Consider the following 24073-nt stretch of genomic DNA (forward strand, 5'->3'; position numbering starts at 1 on the left):
ATTATCCAACAACTCAACTGACAAAACTTTCCATCTTTAGACTGAAGACTACAGCTACCTTTATTTGTATCTTGATGACACTGTTACATGTAATCTGTTACTCTCCAAGCCTGCATGTAAAGCCACGCCCCCAAATGGTCTGATTGGTCCAGAAAAATCAGGTCCCAATGGAGAAACTTCAGACCAACTTTCCTCAGAAAAAAAAAGTGATCTGGGGAAGTTTATCTGGCTTCTATTCAACTTGGTGCAGATGTTTTTCTATCTAGACATCTACGTGTTTAAACCTTTAAACCGTGTCTCGTCCTGGTCCGGCTGTTATAGAACAGCTTAAATAAATGAATCCACTGAGCTCACTTTGTGTTCGACAGCAGCGTCTTCCTCACGTCTTATCTCTGCTTCTCTAACCCGCGTTGAGCCTCTCGACCTCTCATTCATTCTCCTCAGGCTGTAGCCAGGAAGTACGACAAGCAGCAATCAACAACCTGAGTGAATGTGGCAGGGAGTTCAGTTCAAGTGGCTCTCTGAAGAATATTCCTCCGTTTACTGCTTCTCTCTAAACAAAAAAGGCTGATTTTGTGGTGTTTTTGTTGACAAGGATCTTTTCTGTTTGTCTGAAGGAGGTTTGAGGGCGAACAGTAAAACAATGGGTTGCTCTGATTCACAGGGTCGACTCCTGGAGCATTTTAACAAGGTGCTGATCCAAATTTCTCTTCAGCTCATGGAGTAAAATTAGACTGAAAGCCAGAACAAGTTCAGCTACAGATTCACTGTCTTCTCCTCTGTTGGGAACTGATTGTCCTCCAGCAAAGATCCACCAGGCCAACCAGATCATTTAGAATAACAACAACAACGTTGTCATAAATACCGAGTTAGTTTTCACAGAAACGTCTTCAATCATCTAATTGATGTGTCTATATTGGTTAAAACCCTCCCCAGGTAGGGAAAGGGCTTTGGTTCAGGTTTTATCTGATACTGGAGTCAGGAAAATGGTTCCAGTGCTTAAAAAGAATGAAAACATACAAACTTGTAGCGTCAGTACAGCAATAAAGCTAAGGAGGCTAAGCTAATTAAAAACTCACTGGCACCAAATGAAACACCCAGATCAGTCTTGATACTACCATTAGCATCAGCGCCGTTAGCATTATGCTACCCAGTATTGGTGCCCATCCCTAAATCCAGCTTCTGATAAGGATTGAGTCCGTCTACACCCAGGTATCGCTACAGTAAAATCGATTCTAACTCTACTGTGACCATCCTTGGTGTCACTAAAGATGAGCATTTGCTCTGGAAACTGTTTCTCCTGAACAAAAAAAGACAATGAAAACGTCTTCAACTCTTTTTTTGTCGCTGAAACATTATCCAACCATCTGTGTTTTTCTGGTTCAGGTCGAGGCCTGTTCCAGTGGCGTCCTGACCAAGTTGTAGCTTTAGTCATTCCTTGTGTGAACTGTTGTCGGACTTTCTGATTGTGTGCAGAGGTTTTCTTTTCTCTCTCAGTCTCTCGGTAGAAGGACGTCTCATAATGAAAACCAGATGGAGCATTACCAGACTGTGATTCCGATAAGAACTGAGTCTGGAAACAAACAGTTGCTCTGCTGAAATTTTAAAGCTGAATATAAAGTTTAGTTCACAGACGTCAAACTCCTTTTAGTTTAGTTCGGGGGCCACATTCAACTCGATCTAGTGAAACCAGGTGTGACCAGTAAAACAACAGAATAATAACCTGCAAAGAGGTGCAAGAAGAACAAGCAAATTAGGAGAACGTTTGCATTTAATAAACTGTCCTTTAAAAAAAAGTTTTACATCCGAGGTCAGTGGTTCCCAGCCTGGGATGACAAATATAGTCAATTGAGTTCACCTGTACAGCTTTCCCTCTCTCTAGCCAATCAGAACAAGGGTGGGATGGGTCTCGGAAAACTTGGTTAAGATCCAGCTGCAGCTGATGCTGCATTCAAGACAACTTGTGAAAAAAATGGTTTTGATGCTCCACCTTGGCGAAGTTAGATCACAAATTAGGATCAAATCGACGCTGTGGTCCAGATGAGAGCCTCTGTTGGGCCGTACGTTTAACACCTGTGATGCAGTAGCTTCTTGAAACGAACCTTTGCTGCAGCTCACTCTCCCTTCACCACGTAGAGAAGCTTCTTCAGCCTCTGTAGATTTTTATTTTATGCTCCAGTTTGTAGCAAAAGGCAGATGAAGTGTGTTTCATGTTTCTCAAACACCTACCTCGCTTCACAACTTGCTGATTTTCCCCATCCCCGTCATCAGTGCTGCCGCAGTCTCCGCCCCCCCTCCCCCAGCTCTAGACAGCAGGGCTGCTCTTAAACATGGAGACCAGGGAATGGGTTCATTATTCAGACCTGCAGCGAGTGACTGAGCACGGCTTCATGTTTACATGTAGCGAGGGGGAAAGGATGCTTAAAATCCCTTTCACATCTCAGCTTGGTTTGGTTTCTCATTTTATATTCCAGTGGACTCACCTGTGTATTAACAACAGCAAATATAATAAATAAATGCAGCTTTAAAGCACTTTCAGGCAAAAATCCAGCTATGCTAACGTCCTATATAGAGTCTGGATTTATGGCTGCTCTCTGAAACTGACGTCTGTCCCCGTTATAGCAGTAGAAATCATCTGTAAATGCAGATTAATGCTGTAATAACATCCATTCAGTGAAGTTTTGCCTGATCCCAGAAAAATTTGGCCTCAAAAATCAACAACAAGGATGAATTTTGACATAAAGTTTTACATTTCGAGTCTATTTTCTGGTTTGTAGCTGAATACGAAGCTACGTCCAGCAGGCAGTTATTTTGGTCCAGAATTAAACTCTCTGCTCGTTCAAAGGTTACAAAAGCACCTACCGGCACCTCCCAAGTTCATTAATTAACACTTTTATTGTTTGTTTGTTAGGTTGCCAGGAAACTGTTTTTTTAAAAAAAAGAAATACCACTTCAAATGAAACCAGAAGCATTTTACATTATGTGCAGATTTAATAAACACAGTGTGGTTTATTTTTATATGCCGTCAGAGATCCTTTTGTTATCCGAACAGCTACACTAAGCTAAACTAACCAGCTACATTTCAAGACTAATATCACTTGTAGCAAGAAAAGATCTCATTAAAACTCTACAACAGTATTATAACAATATTAAAAATAAGAGACAGTTCCAATGCAGAAGTGGTTATTGATGTGACTCTGGTTTCTAAAACATGTGTCTGATAATTAAAAAGCAGATTTGATCAACTGGTCAGATCACTGCCCTCTGTGGGATGTTAGTATTTACCTCAACTAGTGTTTTTCAAGTGTCTGGGTCTCTGTTCAATGAGAGATAAGTCTTTTTTTCAAGAGACACTGCAAAAGTTGAAGCACGCTTAAAGACCTTTCCATGCTGAAGTGGTTATTTATGTGACCCTGGGTTCTAAAAACCAACATCTCATAATCACAAAGTGGTTTTAATGGAGTGATGGTATCACTGCCCTCTGCAGGATGAACATTTGTAAAAACAACCAGCATCAGGGTCTCTGTTTAACGAATTTCCTCACTGTTCATACCACATTTGTGTTTTTCCAGTAAACGCTGCAACAATTCGATGTATTTATGGAGTCGAGTCGTAAGTAAACGCAGCTGGAAGTTGGTATATAACACTCTAACAGTTGCGAACTAAGCTAGGCTAACCACCAAAAATGTATATTAATCTTTTTGTATTTAAGACTAACATATGTAATTAAAAGGAACTTTTAGTCTCCTGAAAACAAAAGTCATAAATACAGATTTTTGTGGACACATTGGCATGTTTGGACAGCAAGAGACATTTTCTTCTTTTGCTCCCAACCCACGAAATCCAGTTTACAGCAACTTTTCTTTAAATTAAGTATTTTTCCAGGAATGGTGGATTTTTTGAATATTTTGCGTCAGTTAAAAGCAGCTGTGTCACGAATTAATACACAGGTTGACAAACAGGAATAAGGACATTTCCCTTCATCTGCTTCCCCAAGCTGCATGTAAGCAGAATGCCGGCTGCTGATTGGCTGCTGTCGCTGGTGAAAACCGTCTAACGCTCTCTTTCCTTTTCCCGTCCAATCAACAGCCCAGCAGAACCCAGCCCCGCCCATCCCGGCCCGGCAGTATGAGGTGGCGATGAACCGACAGCAGCGCTACTTCCGCATCCCGTTCATCCGGCCGAACGACCAGTACAAAGACCCCCAGAACAAGAAGAAGGGCTGGTGGTACGCCCACTTCGACGGGCCCTGGATCGCCCGGCAGATGGAGCTTCACCCAGAAAAACAACCCATTCTCCTGGTGGCAGGTGAGTTCAGCACCTGAGGTCAAGGGTCAAGGGACGAAGCTATGGCAACGACAATGTGGTCAAGCTACAGGATACTAGCTACCAACCAACAATGAGACTCAACCCACTGAATTAGTCCAGATCCCCAGTGGCTCAGCTACGTTTGTTTTTAGAACCCAGGGTCACATTAATAACCACTTTAGAGTTGCAATGAGTTAGATGTGATGTTAGTCTTGAACACACAGAGTGTGAGGAAGTAGCAGCTAGTTCATTGAGCAGACATTCACTGGAACATCTTTACGTGTGTTTTAGTTGCATCTGTACTGACAAAACCCAAGAAGAAGAAGTAAAACTGAAACTAGCTCCTAAATATTCCTTTAAACCTGTGTATTCAAGACTAACATCACTTATAATAAAATAAAAAATAAAAAATACGTCATTGCAACTCTAAACTGGTTATTAATGTGACCTTGGTATCTAAAGCAGGTTTGATCAGCTGGTTGGATCACTGCCCCCTGCAGGAAGTAATTATTTACGACAACTAGAGTGTTTCTCAAGTGAAACACTGCAACATGTTCATAAAATGTAAAGCAAACTTAAAGACGTTTCCCTGCTGAAGTGGTTATTTATGTGACCCTGGGTTCTGAAGACGAACGTCTCATAACCAAAAAGTGGTTTTAATGGAGTGATGATGTCACTTCCCTCTGCGTTTTTTGGATCTAAACCACGACCTGCATGACTGAGAACCTTCACAGACATGTTAGTTTAGTTCTCCCACTCAGGTAATGTAGTGACAAGCAGCCTCTCCTCCCCCAGGGAAGGACGACATGGAGATGTGCGAGCTGAGTCTGGAGGAGACGGGCCTGTCGAGGAAGAGGGGCGCCGAGATCCTCCCCCGCCAGTTCGAGGAGATCTGGGAGCGCTGCGGCGGCGTCCAATACTTGCGCAGCGCCATCGAGAGCCGACAGGCGCGACCCACCTACGCCACGGCCATGCTGCAGAGCAAGCTCAAGTGACGTGGTGGACGTGGTGGATGGAGGTGGAGGGGGGGGGGGTGTGGAGTGGCCTCACGCCGCAAACAAAGGGACGAATGCACCAGCTACCTGACTGGGACGGCTTCCCAGCGCACCAGGTCCTGACTGGGGGGCGTTTTCTTTCTCTGCTGTCCTTTCGTCTTCTGTTGATTTGTTTTTTTTTTTTTTTTTTTTGTTCTTTGCTGGCTTTCAGTCTGCGACGGGGGGAAGAGGGGGTGGGCATTGCATTGAACCCTATGCAGAAAAAAAAATCCTACTAAATGATCACATCTGGTTGTTTTCTGTAACATTTCTGCAAGTCTAACTATGAGGCCTTAACACTACTTTAACAGGGTTTAATCGCCGAAAAGTAGGACTTTTATTTCATTTGGTTTTGTTTTTGTTGGTTGGTTGGACGCTGCCTCCCTGAACCAGAAAAATTCCTAAACTGTAATTATGCATTCCTGATGATTATACTGAAGTCTCACTGGTGTGTCGCTTCCATCTTAACAGCTAGCTGGTGAACCCTCCGACTTCAACCCTGCTGTTTACATTGTCTTCATGTGGTTCTTACAGGGCAACAGAAAACTTGCACAAGTAGTTCTCAGCGTGAGGCAGTGCTGCATGACTGTCAGATTATTCCACTCCTAATTAAGTCCTTTTTTTATTTCTACTTTCTTTACCTTTTGTCTTTCCAAGCGAATGTAACTGGAGACCTCATTGATTTGCTCATGCAGTGATTCCTCTTGTTCTTCTCATTATGTGTGGTTTTTGAATTAAGGGTCCAGAAACCTTTGAGACCAAACGTCACTCCGTGATTAGATTCTGTCAGAAAATGCAGAAAATGTGAATTAATTATGCAACTGCTGAGATGAACAGCTCGGCCGTGTCATTTTTGAACTCTTTGAATTTGATCTTCTTTGCCAACGAAGTGATTCCCAAGGTACGTTCATGTATTTTTTTCACTGACCAAAAAAAAAAAAAAAAAAATAACAATAATAAATCCACCGTTTGATTCCAGGACGTTTTATTTTCTTCCTGCTGTGTGTGAGAAGCTCCTCGATTGTCGGCTCGAACTGAACTGGAACGTTTTCTATAGGGCGCGTGCGGCCTACGGTTTGTTTTGGAGAGAAAACCTTGTGAACTTCGGTGGCTCTGATGCACCAGACCATAACTAGAAGCAATAAATCGCTATAGAGAAAGAAAGAAAAGCAGATTTTCTCGGCCGTGTACGTAAAAAAAAAAAACTACAGACAATCTGTCGTGAGCTCACGCTGCGTTATTCTCCTTTTCTGTTCCCTCAGATTGTCTGAATGCTTTAAGATCTGTTGGTGCACGAAGCCCCTTTTACCATCGGCATTAACGCGCTGACACAGAGGTTTGAAATCTGGCTGCAAAGAAGCGATGTTGAATTCAATTTACAGCAGTTTGAAATGTTCCTTCCTCCGAGCTTCAGACCGGATGATGTTGATCGATTCGGCTCCACTGAATTCGGTCGTTGGCCGTGGGCAGAAGATGAAGCTTCACACAGTTGTTGTAGGGTTTCGAACTGAAGACCAGCTCCGCCTTGTCCATCTGTAATGGTGCGTTCACTTTGTTCTCAGAAGTCGGAGTTCCCAACTATCACGTCCCCGTAGTCGTTTTTTCTCCTCAGAAAGTCGTAGAATCCTCCCTACCCTCGAGTTGAGTTTCCAAGATGGCCGCCCCCTGTGTAAACAATCCTTTTATTAGCTTCTGATTAGTTGTTGTTTATTAAACCGGTCGTACATACAGGATTTTCACACATACATGTGTTGAAATGCTGTTAATTAACTAAAACTACAAGCCTCATGTCGCGCTAACAACGGCTAAAAACATTAGCCTGGTAAAACCAGAACAGAGACAAACACCATCGTGGTAAACTGGGATCAATAGTTCAACAATTAAAAAGTTTCTGATTCGTGTTGTCTTGTAGATTTCATCACTTTAAATAATTCTAGTAAAAAAAACTCATGAGTTGGTTCAAGTTACCTGTTCTGATTAGAATTTGTGTATCTTAAATAGGCTAAATTCAGTTTAACATTATAGAAATAATATTAGTTATTTTACAAAATGTGAATATTGAACAAACCAGGTTTCCACCAAGTTATATCGGGACAAGGCGAGAGCTTCCATGGAGGCGGCCATCTTGTTTTCTGTCTTCTGTTACTGTAACGCTGATAACTCAGGTGTGACGTCGTTCCCAGCGCCGACCTCTGACCCCTGAGGTAAATGAACGCACCATAAAACCATTCAGGTCTATGCAATAATGGGACAAACTGGAAGAGTAACAACGACGTGGTCACTCCTGCATCTGAGCCCAGTTTACATGAAAGAAAATAGCGTTAAGGCTCCAAGCCGCCGCCGCCGTCGTCCTGGTGGATCTGGGTGATGTTAAACATGTTTACAGCCGGGTACAAAACATGATTTTGGTCTCAATAGCTGTAATAATTAACAACTGTATGGGAGTTTTTCTAACTCATTTGTTTATTTTTTCTTATCATTTAAAATTCTGCATAATTAATTCCCCCATGTCCATATTTGGAGTGTCTGAGTGTGGGCGGAGTAAAGCTCATCCAACATGGTGACTGCAGGCTCCGCCCACTCCGGGCTTCATTTTCGAGCTTCTGAATCCAACGGGTTTGTCTTAGTATAAACGTTCAGTGGTTCCTACATGTTCCTCCTCGTTCTGTAGCGACGTCGCTCTTAAAGCTCTTAGTTTCAGAGCTGGAGCTGATAAATGTTGGAGAGAAGATGGTTTGTCGGAGGCTGACGGAGGAAAGAATGACGCGTGACCACTGAGATTAGACGACGTATTTCAGACCAATCAGAGCGCGTTGCTGCAGCTCATCTCCGGCTGCTGTCAGAGGGAAGAACATTTCAAACGTAGCTTGAATCCTTCTGGTGGAGGTTAAAGTGTCTGTGTGCAGGTTAAAGCCGAGCGTTCAAACCCCATCGCTGGCCTCTAACTTCCAGCAGCATCGACCCTGAAAATGTTTCCCAGAAGAAGCAGGAAGGTTCCTGAAGCCGCTACAATCATTCCTCCGGGGAGCACTGCCTTCTGTCCGCTGTCATTTTTTTCTAACGCTGATCTCTCTAACGGATGAATAAATGCATTCCATGTTTCACTCAGCTCTCCGCTCCTTCTTTCACATCAAAAAATACTTTGGAATAAAAAAATAAAAGCAAAGAAAGGAACTGTTGTTCGTCAGTAGTTTGTATTTTCAGCTACTGTTTTGTGAATCGCAACACGTAAAATAAATAATCTTTAAACATTTTACAGAGGAAGAGTCCACGGTGCAGACGTCTGAGCAGCATTAACCATCACTGATACATTATTTACACAAACTACATTCAACCCAAGATCCAGACTGGGGAATATTACCTGACTACAACTCTAGTTTCTATAAATATCAGTCAGTTATTTACACACATGTGCCTTTAAAAATCATACAGCTCAGTCTTAGTCTGTCGGAAGGAGTCCAGGTCCAGGTCTGTGTGAAAGTCTGGTTTTAGGTTTTATTAACAGAATCATCGTAACCTGAGCGGTTTCCACAGAATGATCTGTGAGTCAGATGAACTGGATTTGGATCAGAACCAGGATCAGCTGCTTGTTGACCTGGAGACATGATCCAGATTCAGGAACAAGACTCAAAGATTAGACGTGAACCCGGGAAGATTCTTCCATCCTCAGAGGAAAGAAACGTCTCTGATGATAAAAGAAACGGACGGACGAGTTCAGCTCTTCTTCTGTTGAGTAGATACACAGGGTTTTTAACAGGGATGGGTACTGATGCTAACGGTGCTGATGCTAATGGTAGTTAGCTGGGTGCTTTATTTGGTGCCACTGAATTTTTAATTAGCTTAGCCTCCTTAGCTCTCCTAACCTTAAGACCAAGCGTTTGTCTGAAGCTTGTCTGGACTTCACCTCTAAAGATGCAACAAGGAGGAAACACCTGGAATTAGATGCAACATCTGACCACACATAGCCTTAGCATTAGCATAGCATTTCATTAAAGGACCAGAGATATAGCGTCTCTGATGCCTCACAGACCCCACGACACTGGTTTATTAGGACAATTATTATGTGGACTAATTTATTCCTTAGTCTTAATTTTATTTATATTATTTATATTAATATTCTGTTCACATCACAAAATGCCTTAAAAATAAAAAGGCACCGTTTCTGTTTGTTTCATTCTTTAAGCACCAGCACCGTTTCAGACGTACCTGAACAGTACCCGCCCCTGTGTTTAATGCCCAGGACTCATTGTGTGTCCCAGACCAGCTCCACATGTGGACTGAGACCAGGTCAGTGTTCACACCTGAAGCTGGAGTCACTTCAGGTTTTGTGGATCAGACCAGCAGACTGATACGAGATGAAGCTAGTAAATGAAGATCTGATTTTAAAATTCTGAATAAAAATGGGGTCTCAGGTTCTTTCCTTATCTCCTGACTTCATGTAACCAACGTTTTCACTACAGACACAGTCGGCAGACGTGTACAAAAACAGTGCAGGGTCGATGGAAATCAACCCCATCGTCCTTAGAGCTGCTCCACTCCCACAGTTTTAAAAGGTCCTGAACATCTTTCCCTCAGTGGGACGTCGTCCTCTGATGTGAAGCTCTGAAGAGTTTGAAGGTTTGTCCTGTTCCTCCTCCTCCTCCTCTGCTCCACATAAACCAAATCACAGAATGAAGCCTGGAAGAGTTTCTGCAGCCGGGTCCTGGTTCATGGAGTCTGGAGGGACATGAGACGACGTTAAAGAAAGAGGCTTCACTTCAGGATCAAAGTATGTGTTTGACCTGAGCAGATCTACCACCACCACATAAACACATCACACTAAGTCACTGACTCATGTCTGACTCATGCTTCTGGTTCTTTGAGCCACTAGTGATCAGTAATTAAAGCAGGAGGAGAAGAAGAAGCTCTGTGTACTGAGGAAGAAATACCAGTGTTTCTGCTCTTAAACCAACCAATCAACCATGTGGAGTCTCTCTAACGCTCGGCCAACAGACCGACCAGGGTTTGAAAAAGAAAATTATTAAAACAGCACCTATGCACTTCGTTACAATCACCACAGGTTTGCAGCACTGGGACATGCACCTTTTTCTTTTCAGACTCTAGGGTGAAGTTCATCAACAGGGTTCAGAGGCACTAATTCTGACAAACTCTCCGAGCTCAGTGTGGACGAATGTTCCTGCTCCACCTCCTGAAAAAGCCGAAACATGTAGCTGCTTTTTTAATAACTCGAGAGCCTGGACCTGGATTTTTTATGCATTTTCCTGTGTGATTTTTCCATTTTCCCTCAGTAATTAGTTCTCTTTCCAGTGCAACTTTGGTTTGAGTGACGCCAGCATCATTTTCCTTTTCTTAAAATTCAGTTGTCCCAGTTTTTTAGGGCCGATTACAGCCTCTATATTAGAATCACAGGGAGATAACGACATGCGCAGGTGTTTGTGTTTGGGCTTAATCACAAACTTGGAGTGGGGGGGTTCGGGGGGGGGGGCTCTAGTTTCTAAAGCCCCCCTCCTTTTCCCTCTTACCTTATTCTCAGATGCCGTCCGATCCGGTCGTCCTAACTGGTCCGGCTCGGGGGGGAGGATCTGTCTTTGTGTCTGTGAAAAGAGGAGAAATGAGGCAGGAGTGAAAGCGAAACTGCAGCCACAGCAACTCTGAAACGTTACCGGAGATTCACAGATAAAGGAAACTGCAAATCCTGCAAATGTGTTTTGATTCAGAAGCAGAGAAGGAGAAAAAAATCCTCCCTGCAGGAAGTCAGAAGGTTAATGAAACGCACATCACTTCTCCAGTCGTAACAATAATGATACTAAGAAACAAAATGACCACAGTGTGAGACAGAGCAGAGGAGAATAATGGGAATAAAAGATGAACTGATGAAGAGAAGGTCTCATGAAAACAGCAAGTTAATAGAAGAGAACAGAACATATGTACATGTACATATTGTTTTTTATTGCAGCATTAGTAAACGTGTTTTTAGAGCAGATGAGGAGAAGAACGACCCAGTAAAAGGTCTCAATGATCGGACTCGTACAGTTCACGGACACAAGTGTCACGGAGGCGGTGAAGTCTCAGAGAGTAAAGTTTAATTATCGTGGGCTCCTCCTCCTTCCTGGTGGAGACGCACAGAGCTGCAGCCTGGAGGCGACGGACGGAGGTTCTGACCTTTATGTTGAAGTTCTGGTATCTGGACGTTACTCACTCTGATTTATTTGCTCACAGTGAAAAAAAAAAAAGAAGCAGATAGAGTTCGTTCACTGACTTTACTGTGGATCGATACTGAAACATCGATACTTCCGATACCAGGTCTTTATGCTCTGAAATCAATTCTCAAATCAACATGTCGATACTTTTGATACTTGATTCATTAGAGATAATGTGGGAACACAGTGAAGAGGAAATAAAGTATTGAGCTCAGTTATTTTCACCTGCAACAAGAGAATTAGATTCAACATGTGACCACACAGCGTTTTATTAAAAGACCAGAAATGTAGCGTCTGTGATGAGACAGACCCCACGACACTGGTTTTATTTTATATGGGTTCATTTAGTCTTTAGTCTTAGTTGTATTAATATATTTTTTTTTGTATGTTTTCATTCTTTAAACCACGGCACCGTTTCACCGGTTTGACTCCGGTATCAGATAAATCTGAACGATACCAATCCCTGGTCCTGATCTAGAGGGACGGACATTTAACTTCTTTTTATTTAGTGTTGTCTGTGTTATAAACACGTGGCCTAAGAAGCTCAAACCAGGATGTAGCCGAGGTCCCCCCCCGTTGTTGGTGTTACGTCCCTCTGCATTTCCACCGGCTGCACAGGTGTGTTGGGTCTGTGTGTAATCGCCCTAACCAGCCACACCTGAGAGGACTGGGTAAAGGGAGGACTCACCATGGCTCACCTGTTGTCTTTTAGTTTTCTTTCTTGTGAAATAAACGAGCCGGGATGTAATTAAACACATGGGACGATCCGTGTGCCGGCTGTAAATTCCAAATCCTGTCTTTTCACAAATAACCTGAACTTCTCCCACCTACAACATTGTAGTTTGGGAAGACGGGTCTGGAGCGTCTCCATTTGGAGCCGAGGCTACGAAGGCAAGCAGCTAGCGAGCTAATGGCTAATGGCGAGCTAACTGAAAGCAGGAGAATGCTGAGGTTTAAAGGATGAGGCCTCGGCTGTTTCTAAATCCTCCACGCTGATGGCGGCTTGGCTCTGCGCGTAAACCCAGATGGTATTTTGTTTTGTTTCTCAAACAGAAGAAGGTCCAGCTCCGTATACAAGGGGGTTACCAAGGCAACCAGAGTCTGGAACGTCCACTAGAGACCAACTGTCGGCTACAAAGAGATGGACAACGAGATAATTGGTTTATATGTGGACGGGGATCAAGTAGCTGCAGGATTACCAGGGGCACACGGAGAGCAAGGTGCAGGGTGAAACTTGAACTGTGGACAGGAAGCCTCCATCTTTTTCTCTGTGATTTATTTCTTTTAAATGCATCTCTCCCCCCGTTCACTCTGAGATTAACCTGTTAACCTGTTTACTGACGGGCTCTGACACTCTGGCCTGTTGCTGGCTGGTCTGGAGGCTGGATTAGACCTAAGTGGGTTCAGTGTTAATGAAATGTGGCAAATCCAAGACAACTGCACCCCCCCCCTTCCCCCTCCTCCCCCCTTTCTCCCCTTTGGAACGTCTTCCATCCCTCAGACAGGAGGAACGTAGCTTCCCTCTGCGGCTCCTGCGTCTGGATCAAATATTCATGTGGAACAAAACCACCGTGGCTGCAATTTGGAGGAAAAATGACTTCAGAGTCTTGGGCTCCACATGCAAATGAAGACATTCAGTTCATTGACTAAATGTCACGATTGAAATGTCTGACGTTGCTGCGGGTGATTGCAAATCATTTACTTGTCATTTGAGGCCAGAAGGACGTTTGTGTGCTCCCTCCATTTAGAACAGAGATCTGGATTTTTATATTTACTCTTTAAGGAGTAAATATAAAAAAACATCAATTTACTTTTGCTTGTCTGAAATCTCTCCAAGGGTAGAGATGTGTTTGCATCTTTGTGAGGAGAATATTACGTATCAGAGAGTAGGGCTGCCGTGCTTTAGCTGGAATCAATCATGGATTTGTTTCAGTCTGATCTTCTCAACACATATTTGTGGCAAACGGGAACCTCCAGGTCGGAACGGTGCAACAAAATGCAGTTCATCGAGTGGCCACTTGAGGCTCCATGTTCTGCATAATTAAGGGCGTTCCCACTCTGATCTAACAGGTAGCAGAGAGCAGGGTGGGTGGGTCTCAATGTCTGACCCTCCCATGTCCATATTTGTAATATCCACATGCGAACTGGCTCCGCCCACTTCAGGATTCATTTCCGAGGTTCAGATTCTGATGGGTGTTGTCACGATGGGTTTGTCCGTAGTTTGTACCATCAATGGTTTGTAGAAGTGTACGATGGTAGAAAAAGAGTTGTTGTTGCTCATCAGGCTGGAAAAGTTTCCAAAAACCATCTCTAAAGAGTCTGGAAGCCACGAATAATCCACAGAGAGTCAAACAGATTGAAGACGTCTGTTCCCGTCCAGAGGAGTCGTCCACCAACAAACATCACTGGTGTCATTTTTTTATGCAGAAATGCAAAAAACCGAGCGTCACTGTGTCTTTATATCATGAATACGTGCAAAGTGCCAAATAGAAAACAGGATGAAAACTTCCAAGGTCCATTAAAATAAATCAACAGCGACCAAAGGCAGAACCTGCATGTTTTGTAATATTTCTTTTCTGTAACATTCAATTTGTGAGAAAGAAAACTATTAAAAAGATTTATAGCAGCCACCAGACCTGACATGCAGGACTCAAAGGCTTTAAAAACAAACTCCTCTCTTTACTTTTAGAGCCTAAAGCTTTTGCACAAAGACGCTGTTCATCTTCGCCCTCCTTTCAGTTTTACTCTGCAGACACATGGAGTTAAGACGTATTAGAGGCTTCAGACTTCTCCTTGAACTGAGACGCACCAGCTGGAAGATGCAGTTTATTGTTCAAACAGTTAATGTCTCTATCAAACTTTTAATATCTCTGGCAGCGCTGAATGCGTCCAGCTGACCCCTGCATCCTTACGAATCTCTGTGGAGAAAGGTTGGAAAAGATCTGCTGGGCCACTCAGAGTGACAGTGTCCGTGTCATCTCAGACTGGGTGGACGACCAGGACAGATGATGCACGAGTATTTTTGTTCCCTGGATCAGTTGAAACGTGCCTCATAATGAAATCTAAGCAACGGGTTTACAAGGAGGATTTTTCAAATGTTGAGTCCCGTCATCTCTAAATGTCCCACGGCCCCCATCGAGCCAGTTTATTAACTTTTAATTCAGGGAAAATAAAATCATAAGTGAATATAGTCTGGTGCATGCAGGCTGACGGTTAATGAACCATGATATTAATTGGCCTTCAAAGCTTCGTCATTTGTGCAAACTCAGGGATGGGGTCGTTAAACAGTTTATTCCCTCATGATCTCTGAGAGTTAATATCCAGCTACGTTTAACTGTACAGTCCACAGTTATAATGTGCAGCTGGTTCAGACTCAGGCGTTTGTGTCTGGTCGCGATCTGCAGAACACATGTTTCCATTCAGACCTTGTTTTAACTTCTGGTCAGGGGCCAATTCAATCTCAAGCCATCAGCTTTAAATTCCTGAGGTCACACCTGGTATTGATCCAGATGTGGCTCCACATGCGTCCTCAGCCGGCTGTGCAGGTCTGATCTGAGTCCAGTGATCTGGATGTAAATAGACTAGTTTGGGGCGCAGCAGAATATTTTAAGAACAAAATGACGTCATCCATGTTTGGTAGTTCTTGCAGCGTTTTTCTCATGTGATTCAGTGGAGGTTATGTTGTATGACGTCACAGCTAGCAAGTTAAAACGTGACAGTGGTCAATGGAGATTAGCAGCATTAGTTTGAATCATAGGCTTTTTATTGTGATATTTATGGCCCATTGCATGGATTTGCAAAGTGTAAAGATTACATAGAAGACTTTAATCGAATAGAAGTAGCTGCTATAATAATAATATGTCCACTATTTTATTCTAAAACAAATGGAGAAAGTCTGGAGTTGTCGTACTTTATGTCATTATTCGATTGTTTAGATTAGATTAGATTTGTGTGTGCAGGTACAGAGCTAATACAGTTTAGCATCTAACCAGAAGTGCATGTGGCATAAATAGTGTGTTATATAAGGTGTAGGTCGTTTCTATAGGTTAAGGTGCTGGTCCAACCAGCTTGAGATCACATATGGTCCCCAAACTTAAATGAGTTTGACCCCCTGGTCTATGATGAAACGCAATATAAAACCAATGCATCATCATTATTATTATTGTCGTTACCTGCACACGGCTCCGTGTCCAGGGACTACGTGGCACTCGCCTCCTCCTGGGCAGAAGTCTTTCTGGAGGACACACAGGCTCTGACAGGGGAGGCCGTCCACCGACAGGAAGCCCGGTTCACACAGACACTGGGCTTCCTTCGTCCGGACGTTCACCACACAGCGAGAAAACTCGTCGCACGCCTGGAACTTGCAGGGATCTGCCTGATCAGCTGTAGAGAGAGACAAACATTAGTATTCCTGAGGAGTCTGTGCCTCCTCCCACACCGCGCTCTCCTCCTCTGTGGGAGGTGCGTTTGATTTTAATGAGATCCTCGGCTTCTGCTCTGCAGCAAAACGTAGGATTTAGCCTCTGGCGTGGACGGCATCCGAGACTAAACGAGGCTAAATTAGCATGTCTGGAGGATTTCAGGGAGGAGATGGGCTCCATGTTGTGGTGCCATGTGAACTGGGTGGTGTTTGAGTCTCTGGAGCTTTTGGAGGTTCTGGCTCCTCCTGAGTCTCAAAATACCTTCTCAGTGTTTGTTTGCTTTAGTTGGTTAAAAGTAAAATGAAACACTGATGCGATGATTGTTTTAGTTTTTACTGTTCTTTTCCTCTATGACCTTCACCACAATTTTATATATTTTTCATAAATATTCCCAGAATATTGTTATTTTTCTCAGAACCAGTAGCAGCTAATTAAATCATATTTTTACAACAGGTGGAAATCAATATTGAGCAGAATTAAGTTCAAGTTGTCATTGGTTCGGTGGGGGGGCTAGGAAGAGTTACTATTAGCTGGGAGCTAAGAAGCTAGGAAAAGCTACTATGAGCTGGGGGACTGTGCAGCTAAGAAGAGCTACTATTAGCTGGGGAGCTCAGAGGCTAGCAAAAGCTACTATTAACTAGGAAGCTAGGAAAAGCTACTATGAGCTGGGGGGCTGTGCAGCCAGGAAGAGGCTAGTAAAAGCTACTATTCGCTGGGAAGCTAGGAAGGGCTATTGTTAGCTGAGAGACTAGGCAGCTAGGCTAGGGAGGTAAGAAGAAGGAGGTAAGAAAAGCTGCTATTAGCTGGGAGGCTATGTGAGTAGGAAGAGTTACTATTAGCTGGGGAGCTAAGAGGCTAGTAAAAGCTACTATTAGCTGGGAGGCACGGAACAGATACTATTGACTGTGAGGCTAGCAAGAACTGCTATTAGCTGGGAGACTAGGAAGAGCTAGAGTTAGCTGGGAGGCTAACTAGGAAGCTAGGAAGACTTGGAGTCGCCTCGTAGCCTTGAAGCTGTTTTGCTGCTGCTGCTTTGATTCAGTTTTAGATCTGTTTTTTCTCCCAGGCCTCGTGTTGTTCCTCATGTTTTTCATGTTGGGCTGAGTTCAGATCCCATCATTAAATATTCTGTCGTACAACACGACTCCATCAGCAGAGATTTGTCTGCCATCGCTGTGATTCCAGCCCTGTAACGTTGTGAAGCGTCCGATGTGACATGTAATTACTGAGCCACTGGAATGTGAGTCAAAGCTCATCTGAGCAGAATGATACAACACAGAGCTGAAAACAGGCAAGAGTCGACTTATGGGACGTTACAGCTCTACAGCTATGTCTTTATGCACAAATTAATAGAAAATCTGTCAGATGAAAAAAAGAAGTCAGTGTCCCAGGAGGAAGAGGAGGAGAGGAGGAAGGATGAGGAGGGTTTGGCATCTTGCTGGTTGTGTACCTGGTTCTACGTCCAGGGAGTGCGTGTCGATCTGGATGTGCAGGTTCCTGGCTGCTGAGGAGCAGAACTCCTCCAGGACACAGTGGACGGCCTCAGTGATGTTGTAGGGAACCGACCTGGAGAACTTCATCTTACTGTTGACCACCACGCTGCCCTTCCTGAAGTTCAGGATCTCCAGCTTCTTGAAGCCGGTCAGGTTGGCCTGGAGGAACGGAAGCAGCTGCAGAGACAAAGAAGATCAACGTCCTGAGACCTGTGAGACGTCCTCATATGGGGACATTCAGCTTTAGGTCATTTAACTGGACTCTTTAGTCTGCCACCTAGTGGCAGCAAAGGGTCGGTACACTAGTTGGTGTAAAACCGTGACGGCGATTGGACCCTCTGGTGGTCCCCCTTTAGCCCGCGGGCCGTATGTTTGACACCTGAGCTGTAAATAACTGGTTTGAGTGGTTCGGTTTCCTTCCATAAATCAACGCACTGGTCCGTTGAGCCGCCTGTTGGAGCTTGTGCATGAATTAAACGTTTACGTCCCATTCATGGCTCGTGAACAGACATCCATTTAAATCACAGAAACACGGAGCTGCAGCTCTGGAGGAGGAAATCATCCTGTCCTCTGCTCGCTGGGATTAAACTCATATTTTAAAAGCTGATCCGAAGCTCTGACAGAGCCCAGGCTTCACTCATCAGCCTCTTTATTCTCTATTTTCCTCCATTTTCATTTCATTTCTTTGTCATCTGCTAAAACGAAACCCGTCCATCTGTCACAGAGAGCAGAGCTTCTCCATCTGTAGTCTGCACACGAGCTCAGCACCATTATTACCGACACACATCTGGAATGAACAATGAAGACACTCACACGTCTGGACCGAATGGACTCAGGTGGATCCAGACTCCACAAAGACAAACACATACAAAGATGTTTTTCACTGAGAGACTCTTACTGTCAGTGTCTGCACCGATATTTTTGGTAAACATGTTTTGCACTATGATACATGTCACTCTATACATCTGCATCGCTGCTGCACTTTATATTGCATTTTATCTTATTTTATTTGTAATTCTATCACACTGTCCTAAACTGTATGCAATGAATTGTCGTTCTGTGTACATACAAAACATACAAAACGACAGTAAAGTTAGTCTAAGTCATTAACTGACGCTGTGGTTTTAAGTATTTTCTTACGATCCTGTTTTTATTTCGTAAAGTTCCTCCTCTTGTTTAGGAGGAAGAAATAGGTTAATTCGTTGATTGATCTAATCTGTCTTTGATTGATGTGTTTTAATGGTAATAGAAGTCTATGAACCGTTTCCAGGCTCTTTGTCCTGAGGTTTGGTTTCTCTTAGTATGAGCTGAAGATTAACTGGGGATCCCTCCAAACAAAAAATTCAAGTTTCTTTGGTTAGTTCTTTCTCTTCTTGTAGTTTTTCTTCAAGTTCTTGTCGTTCTCTTGTTCTGTCTCAGTTCTTCTTTGTCTAGTTCTAGATTTCCTCCTAGTTTTCTTCTTCTTTTAATTCTTCTTCTTGTTCTTCTGGTTCTTCCAGTTCTCCTTCCTCTAATTCTTCATCTTCTAGCTATTTTGCATCTTCTTCAGGAACTTCTTTCTTTTTTTGTATTTTTTGATCTTCTTATATTTATTTCACTAGTTGTCATCAACTAGAACTGGAACTAGAACTTCTTTAAGAAGAGAATCCTCTAGTTTTTCTTGTTAAAGTTCTAGATGTTTTTCTTGTAAATCAGTTGTTTCTTATTCCTGTTCTCCATCTAATCCCAGTTCCTTTAGTTCTTGTTCTTGTTTTTGTACTTCTGCTCGTTCCACATTTCCTTTCTGCACCGCTTCCATTCGGTTCCACTCATTTCTACAGTAGATTATGAAGAGTGAGTAGGTCTGATGGATTTTCATGCTGTTATCATGTGAGCAGCGCTGGGCCTCAAACCTCTGGGACTTCCTCTTTATCGTGTGTAGCTTTGCTGAGTGTGGGTGGTCCCGGCCTGATTAATATTTACCCCTGAGAGTTTCCTCATGCAGACGCTGACTCCTAATAGAGGCCACAGGGAACGTCCCTCTGCAGCTGATGGATCGGTGCTATTTAAAGAGCTTGATTCACCCGCAGCAGAAAAACTACAACTCAGCTTGTTTATATGGAGCTAAACTGTAAAATGGTTTCATGAGCATCACTGGAAATAAATAACCTCACTGGTGATACAGTAAGTTCACCAATGAAATATATGAAATATATGAAATACATGAAATATATGAAATAGAAAAGAAAAAAAAATACATTTTTTGTTTTATATCGTATCGTATTTGATAGACTATGTTTTAATTGTTATTTTAGAACAAAAATATTATTTCAAAATGCCACTCGTGGAACAAATCGAGGTCTTTAAGCTGCAGCTTTTTTCACTAATTTATTTGCTTCTTTTTTATTTGTATTTTTCACGGTTCTGTCTTTTATTTTGTGTCATGTTTTGTGTTTCCGGTTTTATTTTGCTAAGTAGTTGATTTCCTGTCAGTTGTGTTTCCTCATGTGAGTTGATTGCTCATTGGTTTCTCCTGGTTGATTGATTCATGAGTTTCACCTGTGTCTTCATCCCTGAGCCGTGTATAAATAGCTCTTCGTTTCCCTTTGTTCTCTGTTTCGTCGTTGATGATGTTTCCTACGTGTTATTTCCTTGTGTTTCCATGGTCGTGTGATTTTTTTTTGGCTGTGTTTTTGATTCTTTAGTATTTACCTGCCCTCTGCAGCGCCCTGTTTCCCCTTTGTTTTCATTAAATGTCCCTTTATTCCCTGGATTCGCTGCCTCATCATTTGTCCTACATTCGGGTCCTACCTTTAAACCTCCACATTCTGACAGTTTTATTATTTTCTTTTGATTTAGTTTAGTTTTTTCACTTACACATTATTACTATTGTTGTGGTCATTGTTATTTATATGTTTATTTTCTTATATAAACTTTATAAAATATTGTTTAAAAACTAAATTATGACAATTGGCTACAGACTGTTGCAGGGACAACGCAGATTGCATCATGAAAGCGGCCATATTGGAAATGGCTGCCAAAAGCTACCGACTGTAGAGCATGATAATTAGTTCCCAATGGAGACGGGTCAAACTTTCTGCAGTAAAAATGTTGTGGGCGGGGTTCGGCTGGGTGAGCTTCCAGGGAACTTTGATGCAAATCAAAATCACTTGGAGCCCCCGATACAGCTGATTGTCATGTGCCACAACCACTGACGAAACACCCAACACCACTTTGGTTGCCACTGGCTGAACACAGCCGTCCTTGTAAAGCTTCAATGGGCACTAGAAATATTTTATGTTCTGCTTATTATGGGAACGAGGGCAAGCAGAGCCCGGAACATCACTAGAGACCAACTAAACAACCAAAATAATTGGTCTTTAAAGCTGTGAGGGTGGTTTGTAGCACTTCTAGCGTCTTTCATCTTTCAAAATAAAGTGGTACTGACACTATAACACGAGCCGCTGGGATTAAATATCTGCTTAAAGCAGCTTTTTGTTTTTTCTTCTCGTTTCAACCATCATGTCATGCTGTGAGTTTATGTCTCCACAGTCCAGGGAGGGACATGAACCCAACTTCAAGCATCACTGACTTTCTTTAAGTTTTGCCCTGATGAAACATGAAGTTGAAGACAACTATGGCTGCTGATGTTTTATAGAACAAACAAATCGAACGGGGAAATCAATGAATGGATCATTCATCTGGAACAAAAACAAACTCTGGATGCTGCAGCTCTGCTTTGTAACTCTGAATTAATTATGAATATCTGCTCTTAAAGTGTAATTCAGAGGGGTTTTCTTTGTACGGAGGAGTTTCTCAGAGAAACCCCATCACTGCTGCTTCAATACAATTAAGTCAGGCAGCCGAAAGGGAATGGAAATGAAGCCGCTGCCTGGCTGCTTATCGAAGGGATTTACTCGCTTGTTTAGGGAGGAGTGTTAATTACGACTGCATTCAAATGAGTGTCACTGCAAAGAAGCTTCCCACTGAGTATTTACAAGAGACAGAAAGAAGAGTTGACCTCATTTCACTGGTTAATGTCAAAATAAAACTGTCATTTTGTTTTTTTGTTTGTTTGTATCAAGTATCTTTACACAATCATCTCCTCCAGGAGTCTTCTCTCCCTCCTCTATATTAAACTCAGCCTTCTGCTATTTATACATATACATCATTACTATCATTTTGCATTCAGTATTAGACAGATTTCACATTTAAACTTCAATCATAGCTAAATGTGGCAGAGACAGTAAATCACCATCTATCTGATGATCTGATGTAAATTAGTGAGGCACTGATGGGAAACACACAACTTATCGACTTACCACTGTCATACGTCATGTTAATGTGCATTTAAAGAAATATAAAGAAATGACAATGACGACAGCCTGGTGCTTCTAGTTTTAGTTCCTCTTCAAGTTCTCATCCTGGTTCCTGCAGTTGCTCTAATTCTAGTTTTTCTTATTAAAGTTCAGGTTGTTTTTCTTGTAAATCAGTTGTTTCTTATTCTTCTAATCCTGGTTCTTTTGCTTCTTATTCTTGTTTTTTACTCGTTCTACATTTTCTTTTCTGCACCACTTACATTCAATTTATTTTTTTATTTTATCTTTTTACATATTAGATTATGAAGCAAGTGTCAGAGCTCTTTATTTTGGTTTGTATTTGCTTATCAGCAGCAATAACATAAAAATGCTGGATTCATGCTAATGTGCATTTAAAGAAGAAATATATATATGTATATATAATCTGCAGTAGCTCTGCAGACACCCCAGGATCTACTCCATCTCACAGAGAGGATATCTCACAGTAACTATTTACCACCACGTTCCCAAGTCGTGTTCTGCCTCAGTCATTTGGCTCAGTCATTGTTTGCAGTGAAATAAAAGCTGCATTGTACCTGCCTGAGCTTGAAATCATTGTTTCGCTTCTTCTATTCATGCAAAACATCAAAACATATCAATTCACGACACAACAGACTGCGGGTCTGACTCTGAGTGTCTGGAGAACTCATTCAGATGAAAACAAAGACACAAACAAACAAACAAACAAACAGGGCAGCTGCTCATGTTTCATAATTGTCTTTGGCTTTAATACTTTATCCGACAAGTCGTAATTAAATTTACACGGGAAGGTCACGCGCTCACCGGCATCGACATTCACAAGCTGATTTCACTTAATGTTACTAGACTCAATAAAGAGACCAGAAAAGTTATTGTCATTGTAATAAGAAGTTTCATATGGTCTCAGTTCTGGATGTGTGAGCCCTAAAACCCTGAGGGGGCTGGAAGTTGAGTCGAGTCTAAAAGGACAATCTGATTAATTAATGATGAACCAAAATATCTTCTAGATCAGAGACTAGAAACCACCCTGATAGTAATGACATCATTCTGGACTCATCCATCAACACCTGGACTAGACCTGGACTAGACCTGGACTAGATCTGAACTAGACCTTTACTAGACCTGGACTAGATCTGGACTAGACCTGAACTAGACCCGAACCAAGAGGTTCTAGATCACATTCCACCATTGTGCACATTATAGAATCCATACAAATACTGACACTTCCTCCATGTGGTTGTTGTAAGTCCTCAGGTAAACCAGTCATCAAGGCTACATGCTACATATCAGTGTGAAGGTCTCGTTCAGTGAAACGTGGCTGTAGCTGTATTTTATTTACAGTGGCACCATTAGCCCATGAGATAGTCAAAGGATTATGTATTAAACTGAGGCACAGGGATCAGATTCTATCAGGTAAGTCACCATGTGGCACATAGCTGACGGAGAACCATGTGAAGAGGCTCAAAAGAACCAATAAATAAATAAATAAATAACGAAAATAATATCAATTCCATTTGTTTTCAATAGTTTTTTGGATTTTATGAAACACTGAGACAAACTTCTGACATGTAAACATTGTGAGATGTTTTCCTACTTACCACATCTAAGAAGGTGTTCTCCAGGGATCTGTACTCAGACGACGTCTTGTTGAAGAGGTCCTCGGAGAAGTCCATGTTGGTGACGCGCAGGCTGAAGAACACCACCAGCTCCCGGCCGCGGGTGGCCTTTGTCATGGACGGCGTGGTGAGGTATCTAACCGGAGGTCGGGCCGTGACCTGTTCCTCACCCAGGGAGGCGAAACCACTCCCTTCACCCGGCGGCTCGTTGGCCTCAGTGACTGGTAAATCTGTTTGATCCAGCTCCACAGAGAGGTCCTGTACGGCCTCATCGACCGTTACTTCAGGAGCTGCCGGTGGAATGGGGCGGCTGTCCCCGTCTTCCTTCGCCTCCTCCTCCAAGTCCTCATCGATGATGATGACGGCCGGCTCAGTGCTGTCGTCCTCTGAGGACTCTGCTACCTCAAAGAGCCCCGAGTCTATCGTCGGGACGGCTGAGGGCACTTGAGGAATGTCGACTGAAGCAGCCGGAGGCGTTGGGATGGAGTCTGAGACCGGCGCTGTCGTCACACTCGTCACGTCTGTTTCTGGGGACGAAACTACTTCTCGAGTCTCCTCTGTCAAGTCTTTCGTGCCCTCTGATGTTTCCTCCTCATCTTGAGCTGTCACCTCTTTCAAATATCAGGAAAGAAAGATTGAATTTAGTCACGAGTGCTCAAAATCAAAAGATTTATATAGAATAGAG

General features: G+C 42.8%; 2 protein-coding genes across 9 annotated transcripts in view; one reads left to right on the forward strand and one right to left on the reverse strand.

Annotated features, from left to right (window-relative positions):
* The window catches only part of myo6a (myosin VIa), a 100764-nt gene extending 92318 nt beyond the window's left edge, over window positions 1-8446 (forward strand). For all 8 annotated transcript variants that reach the window (XM_047574533.1, XM_047574536.1, XM_047574537.1 and 5 more), the window contains 2 exons: window positions 4090-4308; window positions 5104-8446. In XM_047574533.1, coding sequence (XP_047430489.1) covers window positions 4090-4308; window positions 5104-5303 — 419 coding nt within the window. In that variant the 3' untranslated portion in view covers window positions 5304-8446. The remainder of the gene's footprint in view (window positions 1-4089; window positions 4309-5103) is intronic.
* The window catches only part of LOC124999445 (interphotoreceptor matrix proteoglycan 2), a 36800-nt gene continuing 19066 nt past the window's right edge, over window positions 6340-24073 (reverse strand). The window contains exons 13-17 of the mRNA XM_047574363.1: window positions 23371-23999; window positions 17414-17633; window positions 15715-15925; window positions 10865-10936; window positions 6340-10058 (exon numbers count right to left, since the gene is read on the reverse strand). Coding sequence (XP_047430319.1) covers window positions 10897-10936; window positions 15715-15925; window positions 17414-17633; window positions 23371-23999 — 1100 coding nt within the window. The 3' untranslated portion in view covers window positions 6340-10058; window positions 10865-10896. The remainder of the gene's footprint in view (window positions 10059-10864; window positions 10937-15714; window positions 15926-17413; window positions 17634-23370; window positions 24000-24073) is intronic.

This window comes from Mugil cephalus, chromosome 21 (genome assembly GCF_022458985.1).
Source record: "Mugil cephalus isolate CIBA_MC_2020 chromosome 21, CIBA_Mcephalus_1.1, whole genome shotgun sequence".
Classification (NCBI taxonomy): domain Eukaryota; kingdom Metazoa; phylum Chordata; class Actinopteri; order Mugiliformes; family Mugilidae; genus Mugil; species Mugil cephalus.